The sequence below is a fragment of the Eurosta solidaginis genome, chromosome 2, assembly GCF_040869045.1.
Source record: "Eurosta solidaginis isolate ZX-2024a chromosome 2, ASM4086904v1, whole genome shotgun sequence".
In the NCBI taxonomy this organism is placed as follows: Eukaryota; Metazoa; Arthropoda; class Insecta; order Diptera; family Tephritidae; genus Eurosta; species Eurosta solidaginis.
In genome coordinates, this window is record NC_090320.1 from 56,781,796 (window position 1) to 56,807,201 (window position 25,406).

General features: G+C 40.8%; 1 protein-coding gene across 13 annotated transcripts in view; it reads right to left on the bottom strand.

Annotated features, from left to right (window-relative positions):
* The window catches only part of Pten (phosphatase and tensin-like protein), a 141,604-nt gene that overhangs the window by 48,956 nt on the left and 67,242 nt on the right, over positions 1-25,406 (bottom strand). For 12 of the 13 annotated variants that reach the window (XR_010949477.1, XM_067765412.1, XM_067765408.1 and 9 more), the window contains 4 exons: positions 8,229-8,270; positions 7,480-8,148; positions 4,684-4,853; positions 4,476-4,620 (listed from right to left, as the gene is read on the bottom strand). Coding sequence is in view for 12 of the 13 variants with exons in the window: in XM_067765412.1 (XP_067621513.1) it covers positions 4,476-4,620; positions 4,684-4,853; positions 7,480-7,849 (685 nt within the window). In the remaining variant the exon portion in view is untranslated. Of the gene's footprint in view, positions 1-4,475; positions 4,621-4,683; positions 4,854-7,479; positions 8,149-8,228; positions 8,271-9,367; positions 9,483-25,406 lie in introns of those variants that run through there. The other variant, XM_067765416.1, reaches the window with a different exon arrangement.

Here is a 25,406-nt window from a genome sequence, read left to right on the forward strand (position 1 = left end):
TTTAAGGCTGTCTAACTCTGTAATTTTTGCAGTAATTTATTTTGCTTTTGGAAAAATTAAAAAAAAAAAAAAGCTGGCTGAAAAATATTGGCATAAAAGCTTAAGTTAAATCAACAATTGAAAATCTCTATGCCGTCTGGGCCCACTGCTTTGTATGGTTTAGCATGACCGATGGCATCCTCAACCTCTTTGGCGGTGATGGTAATCGGTGACGAGCTGAATTTATGCTTATGTGCGTGTCTGTTGGCCCTCCGTCTATCTTTGTCGACCGTATAATGCATTATATATTGTCGGCAGAAAGCGCTCGCGCATTTTTTCGCGTCCGACAGCACTTTATCGCCAAAGGCGATGGAAATTTTATCATTGTGCTTAGACGGATTCGATAGGGACTTTACGGTGGACCAAAGTTTACCTACACCGGCAGAAAGGTTACAACCGCTTAGGTGCTCCTCCCATTTCGCCCGCTTCTGTTCATCCACAAGCAATCTGATGCTTTGGTTTATATCCCTTACTTGGGGGTCGCCGGGATGGAGCCCTTATAAGGTCACGTTCTCTCGCTAAATTTGCGGCCTCAGCGGGAAAGTGAGGCCGAATTTCGGGAATTCTACCGGCGGGAATGAAGCGAGCCGAGGCGGATTCAATAACCTTGCGTAAAGCACGCTCCCCTTGGCGGACATCAGTTGGGATTGGGAGGGCAGAAAGTGGTTGTCTGTCGTCCCACTTTCCGTTTTTAAAGTATATGAAAGTGCGTTTTTCTGTGACAATGAAGTCGGTGGTACGCTCGAAAATCAGTATAGGCAGGTGGTTATTGTTGTTGTTGTAGCAATGCTCGCCCCACCTAATAGCCGCGACCGATCACAAATTGTCATCAATATCCTCTAACGGGAGTCCAAGGAAACTTGCCGTTTCAACAGGGGTGGACCATAAGGAAAGGGGTGTTAGAGGCGTTGGTTCCACATTACAATTGAAGGGATGGTTGGTGTCATGTGGGGACACATTGCAAGCGGGGCATACATTTTGTATATCGGGGTTGATTCTGGATAGGTAAGAGTTTAACCTGTTACAGTATCCAGAACGAAGTTGAGCAAGAGTGACACGCGTTTCCCTGGGGAGTATGCATTCCTCTTCCGCAAGTTTTGGATAATTTTCGTTAAGTACTGGATTCACCGGGCAATTCCCGGCATAAAGGTCCGACGCCTGTTTATGGAGTTCACCAAGGACCTGCTTGTGTTTTTTCACTTCATACGGCTGGGTTCTCAGGTGCCGTATTTCCTCAAAATGCTTACGGAGATGACTCCTTAAGCCCCTAGGCGGTGCTGGTTCATCAATCAGATGTCTGTTGGGATGCCCAGGTTTCTGGGTATTCAACAGGAACTGTTTGGTCAGCATCTCATTTCTCTCCCTGATGGGGAGTATTCTCGCCTCATTATGCAGATGGTGTTCTGGGGACATAAGAAGACAGCCCGTGGCGATTCTGAGAGCAGTATTTTGGCAGGCCTGTAGTTTCTTCCAGTGGGTCATTTTTAGGCTTGGCGACCATATGGGTGACGCGTAGCACGTAATCGGCTGGCTAATTGCTTTGTATGTAGTCATGAGCGTTTCTTTATCTTTTCCCCAAGTACTGCCAGCGAGGGATTTGAGGATTTTGTTACGGCTCTGAATTCTCGGAACAATTGCGGCTGCGTGCTCACCAAAATGTAGATCCTGATCGAACGTCACACCCAAGATTTTGGGGTGTCGGACAGTCGGTAGCGTAGTGCCATCGACGTGGATGTTCAAAATGGTCGACATTTGGGGCGTCCATGTTGTAAATAAGGTCGCGGAAGATTTAGTCGGTGATAATGCCAGGTTTCGCGAGGCGAAAAAACTGGAGAGATCAGGGAGGTAGCCGTTTATTTTATTGCATAGCGCATCGATCTTTGGGCCTGGGCCTGTGGCCATTATTGTGCAGTCATCGGCGTAGGAAACGATTGTGACTCCTTCCGGTGGTGAAGGTAGCTTAGATATGTAGAAATTAAACAAAAGTGGGGATAGGACACCACCCTGTGGCACCCCCTGTTTAATTATCCTTGGTTTTGATGTTTCGTTTCTAAATTGCACCGATGCCTGCCGACCACCCTGATAATTTGCGGTCCACCTTTTAAGACATGGGGGAAGGGTAGACCCTTCCAGGTCCTGCAGTAACGAGCTATGGTTGACCGTATCAAAAGCTTTTGATAGGTCTAGCGCTACGAGTACTGTTCTATGGTGGGGGTATTTATTTAAACCGCAATTTATCTGGGTGCTAATGGCATTTAGCGCGGTGGTAATGCTATGGAGTTTTCTGAAGCCATGCTGATGAGGGGCTAGCTGCAAATTTGCTTGGAAATAAGGGAGCAAAATGGCTTCAAGCGTCTTTGCCACTGGCGATAGGAGAGATATCGGACGATACGATTCACATATGTTAGCTGGTTTCCCAGGCTTTAGTAGCGGGACCACCTTGGCCATTTTCCATTTCTCAGGTATGACAAAGGTGGAAAGAGACAGATTGAAGACATGCGCTAGATATTTGAACCCCTCTTTCCCTAGGTTTTTAAGCATCGGTATGGCTATGCCGTCTGGGTCCACTGCTTTGGATGGTTTAGCACGACCAATGGCGTCCTCAACCTCTTTAGCGGTGATGGTGATTGGTGACGCGCTGAATTTGTGTTTATGTGCGCGTCTATTGGCTCTCCGTCTATCTTTGTCGACCGTAGGATGCATTATATATTGTCGGCAGAAAGCGCTCGCGCATTTTTTCGCGTCCGACAGCACTTTGTCGCCAAAGGCGATGGAAACTTTGTCTTTGTGCTTAGTCGGATTCGATAGGGACTTTACGGTGGACTAAAGTTTACCCACACCGGTAGAGAGGTTACAACCTCTTAGGTGCTCCTCCCATTTCGCCCGCTTGTGTTCATCTACAAGCAATCTGATGCGTTGGTTTATATCCCTTATTTGGGGGTCGCCTGGGTCAAGCTGTCTTATAAGGTCACGTTCTCTCGCTAAGTTTGCGGCCTCCGCCGGGAAGTGGGGCCGGATTTCGGGAATTCTCCCGGCGGGAATGAAGTGTGCCGAGGCGGATTTAATGACCTTACGGAAGGCACGCTCCCCTTGGCGGGCATTAGTCGGGATAGGGAGGGCAGCTAGGCGGCTGTCTGTAAAGGATTTATATTCTTCCCACTTTCCTTTTTTGAAGTTTATGAAAGTGCGTTTTTCAGTGACGATGAAGTCGGCGTTACGCTCAAGCGAAATAAGTATGGGCAGGTGGTCGGATGCCAATGTTACCATCGGCTGCCAGTTGACGTAGTTTACGAGTTCTGCGCTCACGGTTGAGATATCTGGCGAGCTGTGACAGCTTCCTACCATACGTGTGGGGGCGTCTCCGTTTATTGTGCAGAACGTCGTTTCTTCTATTTGATCCGCCAACATCTCACCCCTACTGTCTGCCCGCAAGTTTGAATACCATAGATCGTGATGGACATTGAAGTCGCCTAAAATAATGCATTTATTGCCAGTGAGTAAGGCGCTGATGTTAGGGCGGTATCCACTGGGGCAACAGGGGGCAGGTGGGATGTAGATGTTGATGATTTCTAGGTTTGCAGGTGTAGACTACGGGACGCCCTTGGGCGTGAACAGCAAGGAGCCACAAAAGATTTATAAAAGTTACGTGGGCGTCGGATTTTGGGATCAAGCCCAGAACAACCTGTCCCTTACACGAGACACACTGAACAGAGTATGACCGTCCTAAAAAGATTCTTTTCCGGCAGATGCAGCAAAACCATTTCTGAGGACCGGGGTCAGGATAAGGACCCGTATTTGGTTCGATACCTTCCCGGAGCAAGATAATATGGAGCAGTCCCGCTGCAAGGAGCTGCTGGGGGATGACAATTTATGGGAGGGGCGCAACAAATTAAATGGGGTTAGACTGAAATGACAGTCCTTGGTCGGGAAATATCCCGAGTCGCTCCGGTACACAGAACCGACTGCCTTGGGAAGCACACATCAATAGATTGTTAACATTTCGTTCAACGAACGCGTGAAATTGCCACATCTGCTCAAATTTTGCTAAAGAACGTTATGCTCTGTCATAGAAAGTAACACTGCTGCAGCACGAACACACCCTTTATCGAGCAAATAAGAAACAAATAGACAAATTAGCTTTTTTACAAATCGCTTGGTGGAGATTTTCAATTATTGATTTAACTTAAACTTTTATGTCAATATTTTTCAGCCAGCTTATTTTCAAATAGGTCATTTTTCCAAAAGCAAAATAAATTACAACAAAGATTACAGAGTTAAACAGCCTTAAAAAATCAGCTATGTTGAGGTGGACAGCATAGCAAAAAGCCGTCCTACAAGTTCCACAAAGTTTTACAAGTCTACAATGTACCATCTTATAATTTTTAAAATCTTTGGTAGCACCTTAATAGTGTATTTTATTTAAAAAAAAAACTTACCGGTTCTGCCTTTGCCGGCTTTGCAGTGCACAGCAGCCACATTTTGGTTGTCCGCTTTCAGCCACTCATCTACATCCATACAAAATCTTTGTATCAATTCTATTGTTGGTGGGTTATGATCTTCAAATGGATAAACAGCAACTCTCTATGATTGATTAAAGAATATAATTAGCATAGCTACAATTTTTAGTTAAAAATGTTTACTTACTCCATGAAATTTATTGCGATCATAGCTACGCTCAAGGCAGAGATTATAAATTTTATAATGATTCTGATGAATTTCTTGGAGAAATTTGTAAACATCTTCTAAACGATTTCGAAATATACTCTCTATATTGTCCGCCGGATAACCCATTGCAATTATATTGTCGCATATGTCTAAGCGTGTAAAAATAATTGAAAAAGTTTTGATATAAAATCCCAGAATAAATATCACTATCTTTATTTCTTAATCTTACAAACTGTTAATTTGCAATATTTACTAAGCCGAATACTTATCGTCCAGCGCGTCTGAGTTCGTTTTTATAAGCCGTTTAAAACGAAGGGTCTCAAAAGCGGTATTTCGTAAAGCTGTACGAAATCTTTGGAACCTCAAATGGCGGACGAGGCGATACATGTGTACACAGATGGTTCCAGAGTAGTGGAAGGAGTAGGGTCTGCGGTATACTGTGCTGATCCGGAAATAAACAAATCCTACAGGCCGGATTACTGTAGCGTTTTCCAAGCGGAAATATTAGCCGTAACCAAAGCAGTAGAAACCCTGGAAGAAAATAGTCCAAGCTGCAATCGTGTTACCTTTTATATTGACAGTCAAGCAGCAATTAAGGCAATAATCTCGCATAGCACAGCATCTAAATGCGTGTTAGAGTGTAAGCAGTCCTTGGAGAATCTGGACAGGGAGAAGCATACATCTATGTATATTGGGTCCCAGGGCATATGGGAATAGATGGGAATGAGAAAGTGGATGAACTAGCTAAAAAGGGCGCATCCCTTGAAGCTTGCTCCGTAGACGTCCCAATTAGACTGGGCGAAATTAAGCGAAGGCAAGAGGTACACATGATCGACCAAGCAGGAAAGGCGTGGGTTCAAGCGCGGGGCTGTAAATTGTCCAAGATTATGTGCAGGTCTTACAGCCTTAGACTAACAAAGTTGCTTCTATCATTAAAAAGAGAGGACTGTAGACTCATGACGGGTATTTTGACTGGACACTGCCTTCTGGCGTCACATGCCTTTAAATTAGGCTTCGGCAGTGATAGCCGATGTAGGAAGTGCGGGCTGGAGGAGGAAACAATCGAACACGTTCTGTGCTCTTGCCCTGCGCTTGCCAGGCTAAGACTCCAGCTATTAGGAGTGATACAGCTGTCATATCTAGAAGCAGAAAGTGGCTTAAATCACAGGAAGCTTCTAGTATTTGCCAAGAGGACAGAGTTATTTTATAACATAGGTCCTGGTTTTTGATAGGGTTTTTCAGTTTGGTCGTTAAAACAAACTTCTGGTAACACTACGGACTTATTCAGTCTATATGAGGTCCTCATGGACCGGCCAATTCAACCTAACCTAACCTAACCTACGGAGATTTTTCTCCTTTATAAAGCTTAACAATTCAAACTTCTACTTCGACTCTCGAACATTAACCCTTCAGTAGTTTTTGTATCCGAGAAGTAAAATACCTTTAGCAACATCATGCATCAATTCCATGGTTACTCTGTTGAAAAATTACAATTGTATTTGAAAAGTGGGCTTCCCTTCCCTCTATCACACTCTATATCATCGAATAGATTACACCTTTACTACTTTTTCTTCCACTGCTTCTTCTTATTCCTGTCCTTTCCTTTTTGTCTTTATCTCAACTCCCTTTTCATTCTAATTCTTCCTCTCACTCGGGCTTTATTCTGCTTAGGTACGAGTTTAGCCTGTTACAGTAATCAGTTGACCTAGAGTGACGCGCGTCTATCTAGGTGCTTTCCTCTTCCGCGAGTTCTAGGTATTTATCTTTAAGAATCGGGTTCGCGAAACAATTCCTGGCATTTGTGGATATTACCGAGGACCAGTCCCCCCAGTCCCTCACTGTCTAGGTGGTATTCTGGGGACATAAGGAGACAGCCCGTTGCGATTCTGAGAGTCGTGTTTATGAATTTTATTCCAGTGAGTAAGCTTTGGGCTTGGCGACCATACCGCGGACGCGTAGTATGCAAGCAATTGCAATGAGTTTTTTTGGGTTTTAGCACGGCTCTGGCTTTTAGGTGCAAGGTAGATCCTGATCGAACATCACACCCAGTATTTTTGAGTGTAAGACAGTCGGTAGCGTAATGTCATCGACGTGAATGCCCAATATGGTCAACATTTGCTATGTACATGTTGTAAATAAGGTCGCCGATGATTTTGTCGGTGACAATGTGCGGTTTGCCGAGCAAAAAAAAATGGAGAAATCAGGGAGATAGTTGTTTTATTTTATTACATAGTTCATCGATGGGAGAGCCAGGAGCTGTAGCCATTGTCGTGCAGTCGTCAGCGTAGGAAACAAAGGTGACTCCTTCTGTTGTCGAAGGGAATTTCTATATATAGAAGTTGAACAAAATTGGGGATAGGATACCACCCTGTGGTACCCTTTCGAAAGCCAAGCTGATGATTAATGGTAGTTTTCGAAAGCCGTGCTGATGATTGGCCTAACGCATATTTGCAATGAAATAGGGAAGCAGAATGGCTTCAACTGTCTTGGATATAAATAGCAAATACCGATTTATGTGGGCGTGGTACCGCCCACTTATACAAAATAATATATAGGGTACATATATATATTCAATTATCAATAATTTGAGGCAAATATACTCTGATTTTCGACAAAATGAAATTTCTACTGGCTAACTATTCCAAATTTGTATATGGCGAGAGAAATAACGGGTGACCACGTGAACCTACCCTGAAAATTGTGTGAAGATGGATTGTGTACTTTGGACGCCTATAAAACACCCACACATCTATTTTTATTTATAAGATTACTTACAAGCCAAGTCTAAATTGTATCCATTCTCCTTATAGCGTATTCGCTGCTTGCTGACAACATTCCGTAAAACGTTCGTCATGACGGAAAGCGTATTTGCCATCTTATGCTTGAACTTATTAAAATTGATGCCACGTGTTGCGGCACCACAAATCCTTGCGGACTCCTTCAACTTTGCCGTTACCGTCACTGTAGCTGGCAATTTTCTTCTATTGATGGGCCTTTCAATTTTTAATAGCTTCCTATTTTTTTGAGTTTTAGATATACTTCTCTGCTCGTATTGTGGCTGCGTACTCCAATATTGTTCTTTCCCGTGGCAATATACTGTTTGGGCATTTATTAATGTGTGTATTCGGCCTCTTTGTTGGAACATAAATAAAAATACTTGTGTCTTTCGTTATGTTTTATATGGTATTTAGTGTTATTTTTTTTTTTCTTTTTTGCAAAACGATGGGATATCATAAGTTTAAGTAGTTTTCGATCGATTGCGTCGCTTATTTATCGCAAATTTGTTCATAAAGGCGTTTTATTTAATGTGTACAATTTAAAATGTTTGAAATTTGTCACAAATTAATTCGTCGGTGATTATTATATACTCTTTGAGAGTGATTCTTGAAGTACGCTGCCCCAAATGCTCCAAATCAGTGGAGCAGTTCACCGGAACAACGGTGGCTACAAAAACAAACAAAAAATACATTAGCATAAACGCCTGCGTTTGTATATATTGATTTAAAAAAAAAAATCCATCATACCTAGAGAAGCCAAAGAGGAGTTCGAGTAGCAAATCCATTATTCTGGAAAAAAATAGCATAAAATACAATAATTAATATAAAAGTGACAAGGATAAACTACTACTAAGTTGTTTTTTATATGTACATCGAAGCAAGTGAGCCATCTAGTCATTAAGTGGCATCGAATTCATTTAACGGTATTTGCAAAGAATTTGCAGTTTCGACAAGTTTGGAGAAAGTAACTAATGTTGGGAATATAAGATTATAACACCAATAGTACCAATAATATAGATTCAAGACAGATCACCTTAGTCATCTGCATTAATTGGGCTCATATAACATAAATTTTTGATGCCTGTTGTTGTTACTGTATTAGCGATAAAGACCCTCCCTATTTGTTTTGGTGATAGATAGATAGATAATTAAATGAGGATCGTACTGCGACCATTGGTCTATTGTGCCCTCAGCTGCTTCACAGCACCTCATCCAAGCCGACATCTCTGATGAACCCTAGCAGTTCACGTGGCTTGAGGGATTTGATGTGAGAATGCTCTGGACATGATGAGCCCATAAACTTAGCCCTGCGTCCCCAGCAAGCTTTTTTTGAAAATTTTGATCAAAAAATATTTAAATATCATACCCCAAGATGATTAAAAACGTTCAAATTAGAAAGCATTTTCTGTTCGAAAATTAAGGTATCGTCGGGAGAAAAAATTACCTTAAATGTGATTATTCTTGAATAATCATTTATGATTCCTATTTCGAAACGCTTTTTATTCATATTTGATATCATTGTAAAATTGACTTTAATTGTTTTAGAGTAATATTTGTCTGCTTTTCACAGTCTTTTTCTGATCATATTCGTAACCATATTCCAATCGTTTTGGTTAAGATTTTTTAATCATTTTTGAATGCGATTATCATGCATTTATTCTTCATATCTCATTCAAAATAAGATACTACATAATAATCTTATTTCATCAGGGGAATAAAGCATGCGGAAGTGAGCTATACGAACCACTAACTCGCAAACAAACTTGACTGATATACACCTGCGACTACAACATCCAACATCAGCTATTATCGTCTACATCTTAAAATACGGATACGACACGGGATGTTGAAGCCGTATCCAGGTATGTCAAGATAGTTTAACTTACCTGGGGTTCAGATAGCTCACAGCCTTTGTATTGTCCAACCATTATGTATTTTCTGGGAAGCCGAAGGTGGGGAAATCTTCGGTCACATTTACATTATTTACATCTTGAAGAACATCTTTTGTAAAAATAATAAAATATTTATATATTTTTTTTAGCTTCATGATTGAAAAAATATGTGTATGTAAAAAAAAACAAGATTTTTAATGAAAAGTAAAATTTAAACAAGTATAAAATTAATTATTCAGTCAACAAATATATTCATAAAAGATTCAAAAAGCTGAATTAAAAATGATTATAAATTTTTGATCATCTAAAGCAAACACATTTGATTCAAAAATATGATTCCAAAACGTGATTGAAAAACTATATTCAGTTTTTGTTCATCGAAAGGTAAACATATTTGGATATTCTTTTTGTTGATTTTTATGAAATATTAAAATTTAATCATCAAGGGACTTCAAAAATGATTCCAAAAATTGATAGAAAAATGATTCTCAGTTTTTGATCATCAAAAGTGTTCATATTTGATTGTTTCCTTTGTTCAATTGTATGATAACTCATTACTTAGTCAGAAAGAGTGATCAAATTGTATTGATAGGGAAATTCAAAATTTATTCACCTAAATGCTGATTGGGTCTTGAGATTGCGTCACACTCCGTCGTCACCGCTGATCGATCACAAACCCGACTTGTGTTGTTCGATGATATACCCAGCTTTTGCTTGTGACTGTTCAGTCTACAGTGTACTGTAAGAATAGCTGTTAGGATATAGTGTGGCACAGATATCGTCCTTCTAACTTTAAAGAGTTTGCATATCAATCAAACTACATCACGAAATACATGTATGACGAGGGCATAGCAAATAAAATCTTAAATAAAACAAGGCAAAGTGTGTTAATCTTTTTAGAACGCTCTTAATTCAAATGAATAAAGAAGAAGCGATTCGAAGCTACCGCAGCATATTCTAGTTTTGATCTAACAAAAGCATTACAACGGTTTTTTTGTATAGGGCTCCTTAAACGCACAGCTCAAAAAGAACCTCAAAAACCTTAACGTTCGAATGAGAACTTGGTGCAAAATTCAAAATTAAGTAGCATGGTTCTAGTTGTTGTTGTTGTTGTTGTAGCAATGCTCGCCCCATTCGCCTAATCGCCGCGACCGATCACAAATTGTCATCAATATCCTCTAACGGGAGTCCAAGGAAACTTGCCGTTTCAACAGGGGTGGACCATAAGGAAAGGGGTGTTAGAGGCGTTGGTTCCACATTACAATTAAAGAGATGGTTGGTGTCATGTGGGGACACATTGCAAGCGGGGCATACATTTTGTATGTCGGGGTTGATTCTGGATAGGTAAGAGTTTAACCTGTTACAGTATCCAGAACGAAGTTGAGCAAGAGTGACACGCGTTTCCCTGGGGAGTATGCGTTCCTCTTCTGCGAGTTCTGGATATTTTTCTTCAAGTACTGGATTCACCGGGCAATTCCCGACATAAAGGTCCGACGCCTGTCTATGGAGTTCACCAAGGACCTGCTTGTGTTTTTTCGCTTCATACGGCTGGGTTCCCAGGTGCCGTATTTCCTCAAAATGCTCACGGAGATGACTCCTTAGGCCCCTAGGCGGTGCTGGTTCGTCAATCAGATGTCTGTTGGGATGCCCAGGTTTCTGGGTATTCAACAGAAACTGTTTGGTCAGCATCTCATTTCTCTCCCTGATGGGGAGTATTCTCGCCTCATTATGCAGATGGTGTTCTGGGGACATAAGAAGACAGCCCGTGGCGATTCTGAGAGCAGTATTTTGGCAGGCCTGTAGTTTCTTCCAGTGGGTGGTTTTTAGGCTTGGCGACCATATGGGTGACGCGTAGCACGTAATCGGCTGGCTAATTGCTTTGTATGTGGTCATGAGCGTTTCTTTATCTTTTCCCCAGGTACTGCCAGCAAGGGATTTGAGGATTTTATTACGGCTCTGAATTCTTGGAACAATTGCGGTTGCGTGCGCACCAAAATGTAGATCCTGATCAAACGTCACACCCAAGATTTTGGGGTGTAGGACAGTCGGTAGCGTAGTGCCATCGACGTGGATGGTCAATATGGTCGACATTTGGGGCGTCCATGTTGTAAATAAGGTCGCGGAAGATTTAGTCGGTGACAATGCCAGGTTTCGCGAGGCGAAAAAACTGGAGAGATCAGGGAGATAGCCGTTTATTTTATTGCATAGCTCATCGATCTCTGGGCCTGGGCCTGTGGCCATTATTGTGCAGTCATCGGCGTAGGAAACGATTGTGACTCCTTCCGGTGGTGAAGGTAGCTTAGATATGTAGAAATTAAACAAAAGCGGGGATAGGACACCACCCTGTGGCACCCCTTGTTTAATTCTCTTTGGTTTTGATGTTTCGTTTCTGAATTGCACCGATGCCTGCCGACCACCCAGATAATTTGCGGTCCACCTTTTAAGACATGGGGGAAGGGTAGACCATTCCAGGTCTTGCAGTAACGAGCCATGGTTGACCGTATCAAAAGCTTTTGATAGGTCTAACGCTACGAGTACTGTTCTATGGTGGGGATATTGATTCAAACCGCAATTTATCTGGGTGCTAATGACATTTAGCGCGGAGGTAGTGCTATGGAGTTGGAAATAAGGGAGCAAAATGGCTTCAAGCGTCTTTGCCACTGGCGATAGGAGAGATATCGGACGATATGACTCACCTATGTTAGCTGGTTTCCCAGGCTTTAGTAGCGGGACCACCTTGGCCATTTTCCATTTCTCGAGTATGACAAAGGTGGAAAGAGACAGGTTGAAGACATGCGTTAAATATTTGAAACCCTCTTTCCCTAGGTTTTTAAGCATCGGCATGGCTATGCCGTCTGGGCCCACTGCTTTGGATGGTTTAGCGCGACCAATGGCGTCCTCAACCTCTCTAGCGGTGATGGTAATTGCTGACGCGCTGAGTTTGTGTTGATGTGCGTGTCTATTGGCTCTCCGTCTATCTTTGTCGACCGTAGGATGCATTATATATTGTCGGCAGAAAGCGCTCGCGCATTTTTTCGCATCCGACAGCACCTTATCACCAAAGGCGATGGAAACTTTGTCTTTGTGCTTAGTCGGATTCGATAGGGACTTTACGGTGGACCAAAGTTTACCTACACCGGTAGAGAGGTTACAACCTCTTAGGTGCTCTTCCCATTTCGCCCGCTTGTGTTCGTCCACAAGCAATCTGATGCGTTGGTTTATATCCCTTATTTGGGGGTCGCCTGGATCAAGCTGTCTTATAAGGTCGCGTTCCCTCGCTAAGCTCGCGGCCTCCGCCGGGAAGTGGGCCGGATTTCGGGAATTCTCCCGGCGGGAATGAAATGTGCCGAGGCGGATTCAATGACCTTACGGAAGGCACGCTCCCCTTGGGGGGCATCAGTCGGGATAGGGAGGGCAGCAAAGCTGCTGTCTGTTGCAGATTTATATTCTTCCCATTTTCCTTTTTTGAAGTTTATGAAAGTGCGTTTTTCGGTGACGATGAAGTCGGCGGTACGCTCGAACGAAATAAGTATGGGCAGGTGGTCGGATGCCAATGCTACCATCGGCTGCCAGTTGACGCAGTTTACGAGTTCTGCGCTCACGATTGAGATATCTGGCGAGCTATGACAGCTTCCTACCATACGTGTGGGGGCGTCTCCGTTTATTGTGCAGAACGTCGTTTCGTCTATTTGATCCGCCAACATCTCACCCCTACTGTCCGCCCCCAAGTTTGAATGCCATAGGTCGTGATGGGCATTGAAATCGCCTAAGATAATGCGATTGTTGCCAGTGAGTAAGGCCTCGATATTAGGGGTATCCACTGGGGCAACAGGTGACAGGAGGGATGTAGATGTTGATGATTTCTAGATTTGCATCGCCTGACCGGACAGATAGGCCTTGACGTTCTAAGACATTGTCCCTGCGGTCGATGCCAGGATCAAATATATAATATTGCACAGAGTGGTGTATAATAAACGCGAGGCCGCCTCCATTTCCGTTCTCGCGGTCTTTCCTGTGGACATTATAACCAGAGCAGGTCTGCAATGCAGATCTTGCTGTGAGTTTAGTCTCTTGAATCGCAGCAATGCGGATGTTGTGCCGCTTCATGAAATCGATGGTTCTAGTGTAGTGGCATAGTAATTCACTGCATTAAATTGTAGCTGGCAACTCCCCTCTTTGGAAAAGTGCAAGATGCAACCATGCATCAGACGCACTTGGCATCACTAAAATTGTTGGAGTCGAGCAACACGGATAATTTCTGATTGGTTGAAACTGCCGTTGCTCGACGCCATCATGAATTTCGTTGCTAAGCAACGTAAGGAAAAATGTGCCTAGCTACAGAGTTGCGTTAGCGGCAGTTTTTAGTTTTGAAGCACCTGATTATCACGCGCAATTTTAAAAACGCACAAACAAGTAATCAAAAGTAGTAGACCGTGGTAAAATTAAAAAGGACACTGTACAAGAAAGTAAAATAGGAAGTTGTAAATAAAGTTTATAAAAAAGAGAGAGAGAACTAGAAAAGAAAGTTTTGTGAACACAGTTTAACATAAGAATAAAAGTTGTAACGAACTAAAAGTGTAAAATGAACAGAAGGTTTAAATAAAGAAAATTATATATTTTAAAAACTAAACCAAATCTGCATTATTTAAAGGAAGAAAATATTTTAGAAAATACAGTTTAAAGTAAGTGCGTGTGTGGTGTGCGAGCGCATTAGAGCGCTAGTTTTTCCCTGGATCCAAAATGGATTCTCGATATGGCGACCGTGGGCCGAAGCCCTGTAAATGCGGCGAGTGGCCGAAAGGAGGAAAACCTCCCAACAGATGTGGAAATTCGAATTAAAATAAAAAATTAACAAAAATTTCTACAAATTTATAAAATCAAAAATTACAAAAAAATACAGAAAAATTTTAAACTACATCTAAAAGGGTGACGCCATCAAGCAGCAGGAGAACAGCGAGCGCAGCAGCAGAGCAACAAGCAGCGGGACAGTAAGCGGTACTCGGTATGGCACACAGTGTGCGAAAATAACTATCATTTATATAATACATAATTTTCATACTCTCATATTAACTTACATTGTAGTTCATATTATTATATTCATTTTTCAACTTTTCAAAAATTACCTACTTATATATATATGTATGTATATAAAAAAAAAAAATTTCCATTATATTCAAAAAAATTTTCTTTCACACACATATGTAGATATATGCGTAAAACCGGGTGAAAACCAATAAGCACAATTTTTCCTTAACGCGTTCGTCCGTGAATAAATATGACATACATTTTTTTTAAATCCCGCCGCGTCCGAGAACATTTATATTACAATTTTGAAAAGATGCGGTGCGCTTGTATCTATAAAAATAAAACCATAATTTTCATAAAAGCGATGCGTCCGTTTCAGGCCTTATATGAAATTATTCGCCATTCTTTAATTTTTGCATTTAAATAATAAAAATTCAATTAAAAATTATAACTTTTGCCATACATTTCAAATTCAAAATTTTTTTTCACATTCTGTACAATTAAAAATTCTTACATTTCAATAAATATATTCGTAAACAATATTCAACATCTTTTAAATTGCATGTGAATTCCAATTCCCACTTCTTGTTTTGCATGAAAAATTTTCAGCTAATTCCAATCATTGGGTTTGGATTTGCGGACAACAAAAGCGTAAAGTAAATATTTTTGAATATTTCTTTTCATTAACTAATCACTAACTTTAGTATTTCAATAAAATTCACTAACTAAAGTTTTTTTGCAATAAGTAGTCGCTAACCAATTGTATAATTATAAAATCTAAAAGCTTTCAAAAATACATACTTTCAAAAATTTCTTTTTAAAATATTTTCACAAATTTTCTTTAAAAGTACTTTCATAATTTTCTTCTGAGTTCAACTTAAATCAGTTCTATAATCAAAATTCAGATTTTCGTTAAATTACCGGATAATTCTTTCAGTTTTACTCTCTCAAATCCCACTTGCCTTTCAATTCTGCATAACTTTTCTAATCCAGCATAATCCATTTTCGAATAATTCTCCCGTCAAATTTAATTTCCTTTAAATTCAATTTCTATTCAATCTTCATAAGCAAATTACACATATCTTGCTCCAATAAAATTTTAATATTTCGTCTGTTCGTTTCAACACGTATGGACATAAGAAACGGGAAGGTACTTTCTAAAAATTCACATCCAGGTTCAAATTCCAAAAATTCAGAGCAAAATTTTGATTCCAAAAACTCAGAGCAAAATTTAGATTCCAATAATTCAGATTCCGATTCAGCTTGAACTGCATCTTCAACTGATACCTTAACAAGTGAACATAATAAATTATCCCTGAGTGCAGACTTTTTAGGATTTGCTGATCAAGCTGTAATTCCAAATTCTAGTTTTTCTATTCTAAATCCGATTCTTAACGTTACAACCATGGCCACAATCGAGGAGAAAAAATCGTTTATTAGTACGTGTGCCTCGATTATGCGAGAAAATTACAGTGGAGACCCGTTAGCACTTGGCTCATTTATAAATAAAGTTGAATTAATGGAAGTATTCTCTAACGAAACTTTAACTCCTACTTTCATTGCATTTTTAAAATCCAAGCTCGAAGGCAAAGCTCGCGAAGCCCTACCACGCATATAGAATTAGTCAGCCAAATTAAACAAGCGCTATGTAGTAAAATTAGGCCAGACAACTAGAAAGTTGTCGCGGGAAAAATTGCAGCCTTAAGAGTAACCAATAACAATTTTTCAGAATGTTCCAAGCAGGTAGAAGAGCTTTCTGACTCGTTAGAGCCCTGTCTAATCATTGAAGGTATGACGCAGGCAAAAGCCCATGAGATGGCGGTTGAACAAACCATTAGCGTTTGTAGATTAAATAGTAGGTCAGATATAGTGAAATCAATCCTTGCGTCCACAACCTTCAAAGATTCAAAGGACGTAGTAACGAAAATGATTATAGAGCGAGAACAGGAAGTTAAAGAGCGTCAAGTGTTAGCGTTTCGGTCACGTCCGATAAGATATAGTAATTTCCGTGGAAATTCCAGAGGCAACAGTAATTTCAGATACAACAACAATAGTAATTTTCGATTTAACAATAACGCAAATAGGCAAAACAATAATACAAATTTCCGAAATAACAATTATAACAGAGGCAATAATCGCAATTACAATAGAGGCAATAGCAATTCCAACAATAACAATAATAATCGGTTCGTAAATAACAGAAATCCCAATAATCAGGGTTCAAATTCTAGAAATTCAGCTAATGTTCGTTCTTTAAATGCCGAAGCCCCTCAGGCGCGAACACTGAGGGAGCAGGAGCAATTCCACTAAATACTTCTAAGTCAATACATTGTGTAAATTTAAATTTTTTCGATTTCGTCGAAGTCGCTTGTAGCGATTCTCATAAAATATGTCCTTTTCTAGTAGATTCACAGGCAGACATTTCATTAATAAATATTTCCAGTTTGGCAAACGATGTAGAAGTAGACGATAGTAGCGTAATAAATATAACAGGCGTAACAACAGACGCGGTAACAACACTAGGAATAGTTAATACAAGTATAATTGCATCAAATAAATGTTTTCCTCTAACTCCTCACGTTGTCAATGACACAAAAATACAAAAAACCCAATAATAAAAGTTTTCAACACCACCGACGAGGTCAAGTACGTAAAAGATTTCAATATTCAAACTGAAGACATTAAAAACTTCAACGTCTATCGCATAAATGATACACCTATCGATTCAAAACGCATAGAAGAGCTTAAGTCAATTCTAGAAAAACAAATTCCTTCTTATGCTAAAAAGAAATTACTTGGTTTATGTTTGAAATATTCGGATATTTTTGCATTAAAAACCGACTTAATGACGCTTAATAATTAACTGACAAAGCTCCTGTCTATATTAAAAATTACCGTTTGCCATACACACAACGCGAAAAAATAAATAAACAAGTCGAAAACCTAGTTTTTCAAATTATTCAAATTTTGGTACCGAAAAAAGATCCAACAGGCAAAAGTCGTATCGTATGTGCGTAGATTTCAGAGCAGTCAATAAAAAGCTTATAGCTGACAAATTTCCACTAACACACGTTGATGACATACTCGACCATATTGGCAGAGCCAAATACTTTTCTACTTTAGATATTTTTTCTGGTTTTCACCAAATACCCATTCACCCTAAATCTAGAGACGTAACTTCTTTCAGTACAGATGGAGGAGCTTTTCGTTGGAAAGTTTTACCTTTCGGGTTAAATATAGCACCAAACTCTTTTTCTTGTATGATGTCAATAGCATTTTCAGGCATTTCGCCAAATCAGGCTTTTATGTATATTGACGACGTTATCGTCATTGGTTGTAGTGAGACACACCACCTTAAAAATTTAGAAAAGGTTTTCTAAACCTGTAGAAAGTTTAATTTAAAGCTGAATCCAAACAAGTGCAATTTCCTTCGTTCCGAAGTAACTTTTCTATGCCATAAATCCACGTCAAAAGGTTTGCTGCCAGATGATTCGAAAATAGACGCTATTAAAAGGTATACTAAGCTAAAAGACAAAGATGCGGTTAGGCGATTTGTCGCGTTTGCAAATTACTACAGGCGATTTATACTGAATTTTGCGTCTCTGGCAGCGCCTTTAAATCGTTTAAATCGGAAAAAAGTTGAATTTGTTTGGGATGAAGCGTGCGAAAACGCTTTCGAAAAACTAAAACTTGCATTAATGTCTCCTCAACTACTACAATACCCTGACTTTACAAAAGACCTTATAATTACAGTAGATGCTTCTAAGACTGGGTGTGGTGCTATATTGAGCCACAAGCATGGTGATAACGATTTACCAATTTGTTTCGCGTCCAGATCTTCTAATAAAGCAGAACAGAAAAAAGCAATTATCGAATTAGAACTCCTAGCAATACATTTCGCTATAAAGCATTTTCGTCCATATGTTTACGGTACAAACTTCACAGTAAAATCCGATCATAGACCACTAGTTTATCTTTTTAGCATGAAAGGCCCTTCGTCTAAACTTTCTAGAATTCGATTAGAACTGTCAGAATATAAATTTACAATAGAATATATAAAAGGAAAATCTAACGTTGTGGCTGATGCTCTTTCACGCATTAGTATAGACGAAATAACAGAATCTACAAAGCATGTTTTAGCAGTCCAAACGCGATCACAAACCAAACAAAAGGAATTACAAAATAAAGACGATAATTTTATTGATACTTTTTGCGATACGCCTAAAGTACAAGTTTATGACAAATTTTCATACGATTTTTCAAAAAAGATACCGCGAATAAAGTCGACTATACAATTTAATAAAAATAATGAGATCTCTAATATACAAATTTATGCGCATTTAAAACATAAAAAACTAAACCTACTTAATTTTGTGAATGCTAACGGCAAAACAAATTTAGATGAGTTATTTTCGAGGCTTGAAAAAGCTGCCGGCAGTCACAATATTAAGCAGTTAGAATGGCCAAAAAATTATATATTTTTCAAAGAATTTTCAATTACAAATTTTAAAATCAGAGGTAATACAATTTTAAATTCATTACAAATAATACTAACAGACACTGCAGAAACTGTAACAGAAACAGAGCAAAAACAAAAACTTATGACAATTTATCATTAGGACCCTTTGTTAGGAGGCCATTGCGGTACAAAACGATTATATTCCAAATTAGGAACAAAATACTATTGGAAAAATATGACTCGTGACATAGCTAAGTTTGTAAAAAATTGCAATAAATAAATGCCTTTTGAATAAAGTAAAACCAAAAACAAAGGAAAATCTTGTGTTGACTCCAACATCCTGCAAACCCTTTGACATAGTAATTGTCGATACAATAGGTCCACGCTTCCCAAGGCAGTCGGTTCTATGTACCGGAGCGACTCGGGATTTTTCCCGACCAAGGACTGTCATTTCAGTGTAACCCCATTTAATTTGTTTCGTCCCTCCCATAAATTGTCATCCTCCCAGCAGCTCCTTGCAGCAGGACTGCTCCATATTCTCTTGCTCCGGGAAGGTATCGAATCCAATCCGGGTCCGTCTCCTGACCCCGGTCCTGAGAAATGGTTTTGCTGCATCTGCCGGAAAAGAATCTTTTTAGGACGGTCATACTCTGTTCAGTGTGTCTCGTGTAAGGGATGGTTGCATCGGACAGGTTGTTCTGGGCTTGATCCCAAAACCCGACGTCCACGTAACTTTTATAAATCTTTTGTGGCTCCTTGCTGTTCACGCCCAAGGGCGCCTCGTAGTCTACGTCTAAGCGCCCCCCCATTACCTTCCAGCAGCCCCGCTGCTCAGCAAGCCACAACAAGTACCCGCTGCTGCTAGCGCCTTACGGCGCCAACAACTCAAACAGCTGCTACCACTCATAACTACAATCTTCGTAGTAGAGTCGGAAGCAATGCTGAGCAACAGCCCCTTCCCCCGTCTTCTCCCCCCCTCTTTTCCGGCAGCAACCGTGTAGGTCAGGGAACCAGACTCTTAGTCCCTACCTCCGTTTGCACCGTTTGCCAGCACAGAATATATGTATATGTTTGCGACATCCGCCCAATGCAGCTCCTGCCTTGGGTGGTGCCACTTTCCTAGATGTTCTGGTCTCCGCGACGGCAACCCCTCGACGGGTTTCATCGCGCCATGTTGCCAGGTCGCAAACCCAAATCATCTGGGTACCCCAATGCTTGCCCAAGGGCGCCCAGTCCCAAGGCCACAACAGCAATTGCGTCCTGGCCTTCCACAACCTAGGCGTAGTCACCCCTCACTTACCCCTAGAGCGGCGGCGTCACCCCTCATGCACTTCAGAATTCTGCAGTTCAACTGTAATGGACTAACTGGGAAGATTACGGAGATAGTCGATTTCATGAAGCGGCACAACATCCGCATTGCTGCGATTCAAGAGACTAAACTCACAGCAAGATCTGCATTGCAGACCTGCTCTGGTTATAATGTCCACAGGAAAGACCGCGAGAGCGGAAATGGAGGCGGCCTCGCGTTTATTATACACCACTCTGTGCAATATCATATATTTGATCCTGGCATCGACCGCAGTGACAACGTCTTAGAACGTCAAGGCCTATCTGTCCGGTCAGGCGATGCAAATCTAGAAATCATCAACATCTACATCCCCCCTGCCACCTGTTGCCCCGGTGGATACCACCCTAATATCAGAGCCTTACTCACTGGAAACAATCGCATTATTTTAGGCGACTTCAATGCCCATCATGATCTATGGCATTCAAATTTGCGGGCGGACAGTAGGGGCGAGATGTTGGCGGATCAAATAGAAGAAACGACGTTCTGCACAATAAACGGAGACGCCCCCACACGTATGGTAGGAAGCTGTCACAGCTCGCCAGATATCTCAACCGTGAGCGCAGAACTCGTAAACTGCGTCAACTGGCAGCCGATGGTAACATTGGCATCCGACCACCTGCCCATACTTATTTCGTTCGAGCGTACCGCCGACTTCATCGTCACCGAAAAACGCACTTTCATAAACTTCAAAAAAGGAAAATGGGAAGAATATAAATCTGCAACAGACAGCAGCTTTGCTGCCCTCCCTATCCCGACTGATGCCCCCCAAGGGGAGCGTGCCGTCCGCAAGGTCATTGAATCCGCCTCGGCACGTTTCATTCCCGCCGGGAGAATTCCCGAAATCCGGCCCCACTTCCCGGCGGAGGCCGCAAACTTAGCGAGAGAACGTGACCTTATAAGGCAGCTTGATCCAGGTGACCCCCAAATAAGGGATATAAACCAACGCATCAGATTGCTTGTGGATGAACACAAGCGGGCGAAATGGGAGGAGCACCTAAGAGGTTGTAACCTCTCTACCGGTGTGGGTAAACTTTGGTCCACCGTAAAGTCCCTATCGAATCCGACTAAGCAGAAAGACAAAGTTTCCATCGCCTTTGGCGACAAAGTGCTGTCGGATGCGAAAAAATGCGCGAGCGCTTTCTGCCGACAATATATAATGCATTCTACGGTCGACAAAGTTAGACGGAGGGCCAACAGACACGCACATAAACACAAATTCAGCGCGTCACCAATCACCATCACCGCTAAAGAGGTTGAGGACGCCATTGGTCGCGCTAAACCATCCAAAGCAGTGGGCCCAGACGGCATAGCCATGCCGATGCTTAAAAGCCTAGGGAAAGAGGGTTTCAAATATTTAGCGCAGGTCTTCAACCTGTCTCTTTCCACCTTTGTCATACCCGAGAAATGGAGAATGGCCAAGGTGGTCCCGCTACTAAAGCCTGGTAAACCAGCTAACATAGGAGAGTCGTATCGTCCGATATCTCTCCTATCGCCAGTAGCAAAGACGCTCGAAGCCATTTTGCTCCCTTATTTCCAAGCAAATTTGCAACTAGCCTCCCATCAGCATGGCTTCAGAAAACTCCATAGCACTACCTCCGCGCTAAATGCCATCAGCACCCAGATAAATTGCGGTTTAAATCAAAACCCCCACCATAGAACAGTACTCGTAGCGCTAGACCTATCAAAAGCTTTTGATACGGTCAACCATGGCTCGTTACTGCAAGACCTGGAAGGGTCTACCCTTCCCCCATGTCTTAAAAGGTGGACCGCAAATTATCTGGGTGGTCGGCAGGCATCGGTGCTATTTAGAAACGAAACATCAAAGCCAAGGAGAATTAAACAAGGGGTGCCACAGGGTGGTGTCCTATCCCCACTTTTGTTTAATTTCTACATATCTAAGCTACCTTCACCACCGGAAGGAGTCACAATCGTTTCCTACGCCGATGACTGCACAGTAATGGCCACAGGCCCAGGCCCACAGATCGATGAGCTATGCAATAAAATAAACGGCTACCTCCCTGATCTCTCCAGTTTTTTCGCCTCGCAAAACCTGGCATTATCACCGACTAAATCTTCCGCGACCTTATTTACAACATGGACGTCCCAAATGTCGACCATTTTGAACATCCACGTCGATGGCTCTACGCTACCGACTGTCCTACACCCCAAAATCTTGGGTGTGACGTTTGATCAGGATCTACATTTTGGTGAGCACGCAGCCGCAATTGTTCCGAGAATTCAGAGCCGTAACAAAATCCTCAAATCCCTTGCTGGCAGTACCTGGGGAAAAGATAAAGAAACGCTCATGACTACATACAAAGCAATTAGCCAGCCGATTACGTGCTACGCGTCACCCATATGGTCGCCAAGCCTAAAAATTACCCACTGGAAGAAGCTACAGGCCTGCCAAAATACTGCTCTCAGAATTGCCACGGGCTGTCTTCTTATGTCCCCAGAACACCATCTACATAATGAGGCGAGAATACTCCCCATCAGGGAAAGAAACGAGATGCTGACCAAGCAGTTCCTGTTGAATACCCAGAAACCTGGGCATCCCAACAGACATCTGATTGACGAGCCAGCACCGCCTAGGGGCTTAAGGAGTCATCTCCGTAAGCATTTTGAGGAAATACGGCATCTGAGAACACAGCCGTATGAAGCGAAAAAACATAAGCAGGTCCTTGGTGAACTCCACAAACAGGCGTCGGACCTTTATGCCGGGAATTGCCCGGTGAACCCAGTACTCAAAGTAAAGTATCCAAAACTTGCGGAAGAGGAACGCATACTCCCCAGGGAAACGCGTGTCACTCTGGCTCAACTTCGTTCTGGATACTGTAACAGGTTAAACTCTTACCTATCCAGAATCAACCCCGACATACAAAATGTATGCCCCGCTTGCAATGTGTCCCCACATGACACCAACCATCTCTTTAATTGTAATGTGGAACCAACGCCTCTAACACCCCTTTCCCTATGGTCCACCCCTGTTGAAACAGCAAGTTTCCTTGGACTCCCGTTAGAGGATATTGATGACAGTTTGTGATCGGTCGCGTCTGTTAAGTGGGGCGAAGCACTGCTACAACAACAACATACAATAGGTCCGCTTCGGGAATCAAAATATGGTAACAAGTTCGCTGTTACTATGATTTGTGACTTTTCTAAATACCTGGTAACAGTAGCTGTACCAGATAAATCAGCAAAAACTATTGCTTGTTCTATTTTTGAAACCTTTATAATAACATATGGTACAATGAAAGCTATTAGATCCGATTTAGGAACGGAATATAAAAACGAATTATTCTCTGAATTGACAAAACTTTTAAAGATTGATCATGATTTCTCACGAAACTGTTGGTACTGTTGAAAGAAATCATAGTCTTTAACGTATACTTGCGTGCATATCTAAATGATACATACATACATATTTAAAATACTTTACATTTTTACACAATACTACAAGTAGTTCGGGTTTTGATAATAAATTTACTCCCTTTGAATTAATATTTGGCGGAAAAACTACAATGCCACATGAATTGCAAAAAGAGCAAATTGATCCGATCTACAATGTACACAAAAGAGCTTAAGTTTAGAATGCAAAAATCGCATAAAATGGCAAAAAATAGACATAAAATTAGAAATAAAGATTTATATGATAAAACGGCAAAGCCTTTAGAAATAAAGTTAATGATAGAGTTTTAGTAGAAACAGAACCTAGAAATAAACATAAAAATATATATCAAGGTCCCTACATAGTAAAGAATATTGACGGACCAAATGTAACAATTTGTGAGATAAGTAAAGAAAACGAAAAAATTGTACACAAAAATCGAGTACAAAAAATTTATTAAATTAATAATCTATTACTAATAATCTTTAGATATAAATATATTTTAAAAATCCGCCAATGAAGGCTAAAAAATGTAACAAATAAATATACATTTAATTAGGTAGATTCTACAATAAGGTGGAAAAAAACAGCTCTGTGAAGTTGGCACCTACTTGGTCGAATAATTAAAAAAAACCATATCTCATTCGTTTGTCCACCGTTTGTCCATGTTTGTCCAGGAAAAATTTTCGTTTGTCCACCTTTTGTTAAAAAGTTATTTCAAAAAAAAAAAATCGTGTGTGAAGTTGGCACCTCCATTTGCGAGTATTTAAAAAAACTAAATGCCATTCGTTTGTCCATCGTTTGTCCACGTTTGTCCAGGAAAAATTTTCGTTTGTCCACCTTTTCTTAAAAAGTTATTTCAAAAAAAAAAAATCCCGTGTGAAGTTGGCACCTCCATTTGTGAGTAATTAAAAAAACCAAATGCCATTCGTTTGTCCATCGTTTGTCCACGTTTGTCCAGGAAAAACTTTCGTTTGTCCACCTTTTGTTAAAAAGTTATAACAAAAACATTTTTTTTCGAAAAAACCCAAAAAATTTTTTGTTTCGCTTTATTGTGCTAAATCGTATGCCCGTCGTTTGCCCATCGTTTGCCAATCGTTTGTCCATGTTTGTCCAGGAAACATTTTCGTTTGTCCACCTTTTGTTAAAGTTATTTCAAAAAAACAAAAATCGTGTGTGAAGTTGGCACCTCCATTTACAAGTAATTAAAAAAACCAAATGCCATTCGTTTGTCCACCGTTTGTCCACGATTGTCCAGGAAAAATTTTCGTTTGTCCACCTTTTGTTAAAAAGTTATTTCAAAAAAACAAAAATCGTGTGTGAGGTTGGCACCTCCATTTACAAGTAATTAAAAAAACCAAATGCCATTCGTTTGTCCATCGTTTGTCCACGATTGTCCAGGAAAAATTTTTGTTTGTCCACCTTTTGTTAAAGTTATTTCAAAAAAACAAAAATCGTGTGTGAAGTTGGCACCTCCATTTACAAGTAATTAAAAAAACCAAATGCCATTCGTTTGTCCATCGTTTGTCCACGATTGTCCAGGAAAAATTTTTTTTTGTCCACCTTTTGTTAAAAAGTTATAACAAAAACATTTTTTTTCGAAAAAACCCAAAAAAATTTTTGTTTCGCTTTATTGTGCTAAATCGTATGCCCGTCGTTTGCCCATCGTTTGCCAATCGTTTGTCCATGTTTGTCCAGGCGAAATTTTCGTTTGTCCACCTTTTGTTAAAAAGTTATTTCAAAAAAACAAAAATCGTGTGTGAAGTTGGCACCTCCATTTACGAGCAATTAAAAAAACCAAATGCTATTCGTT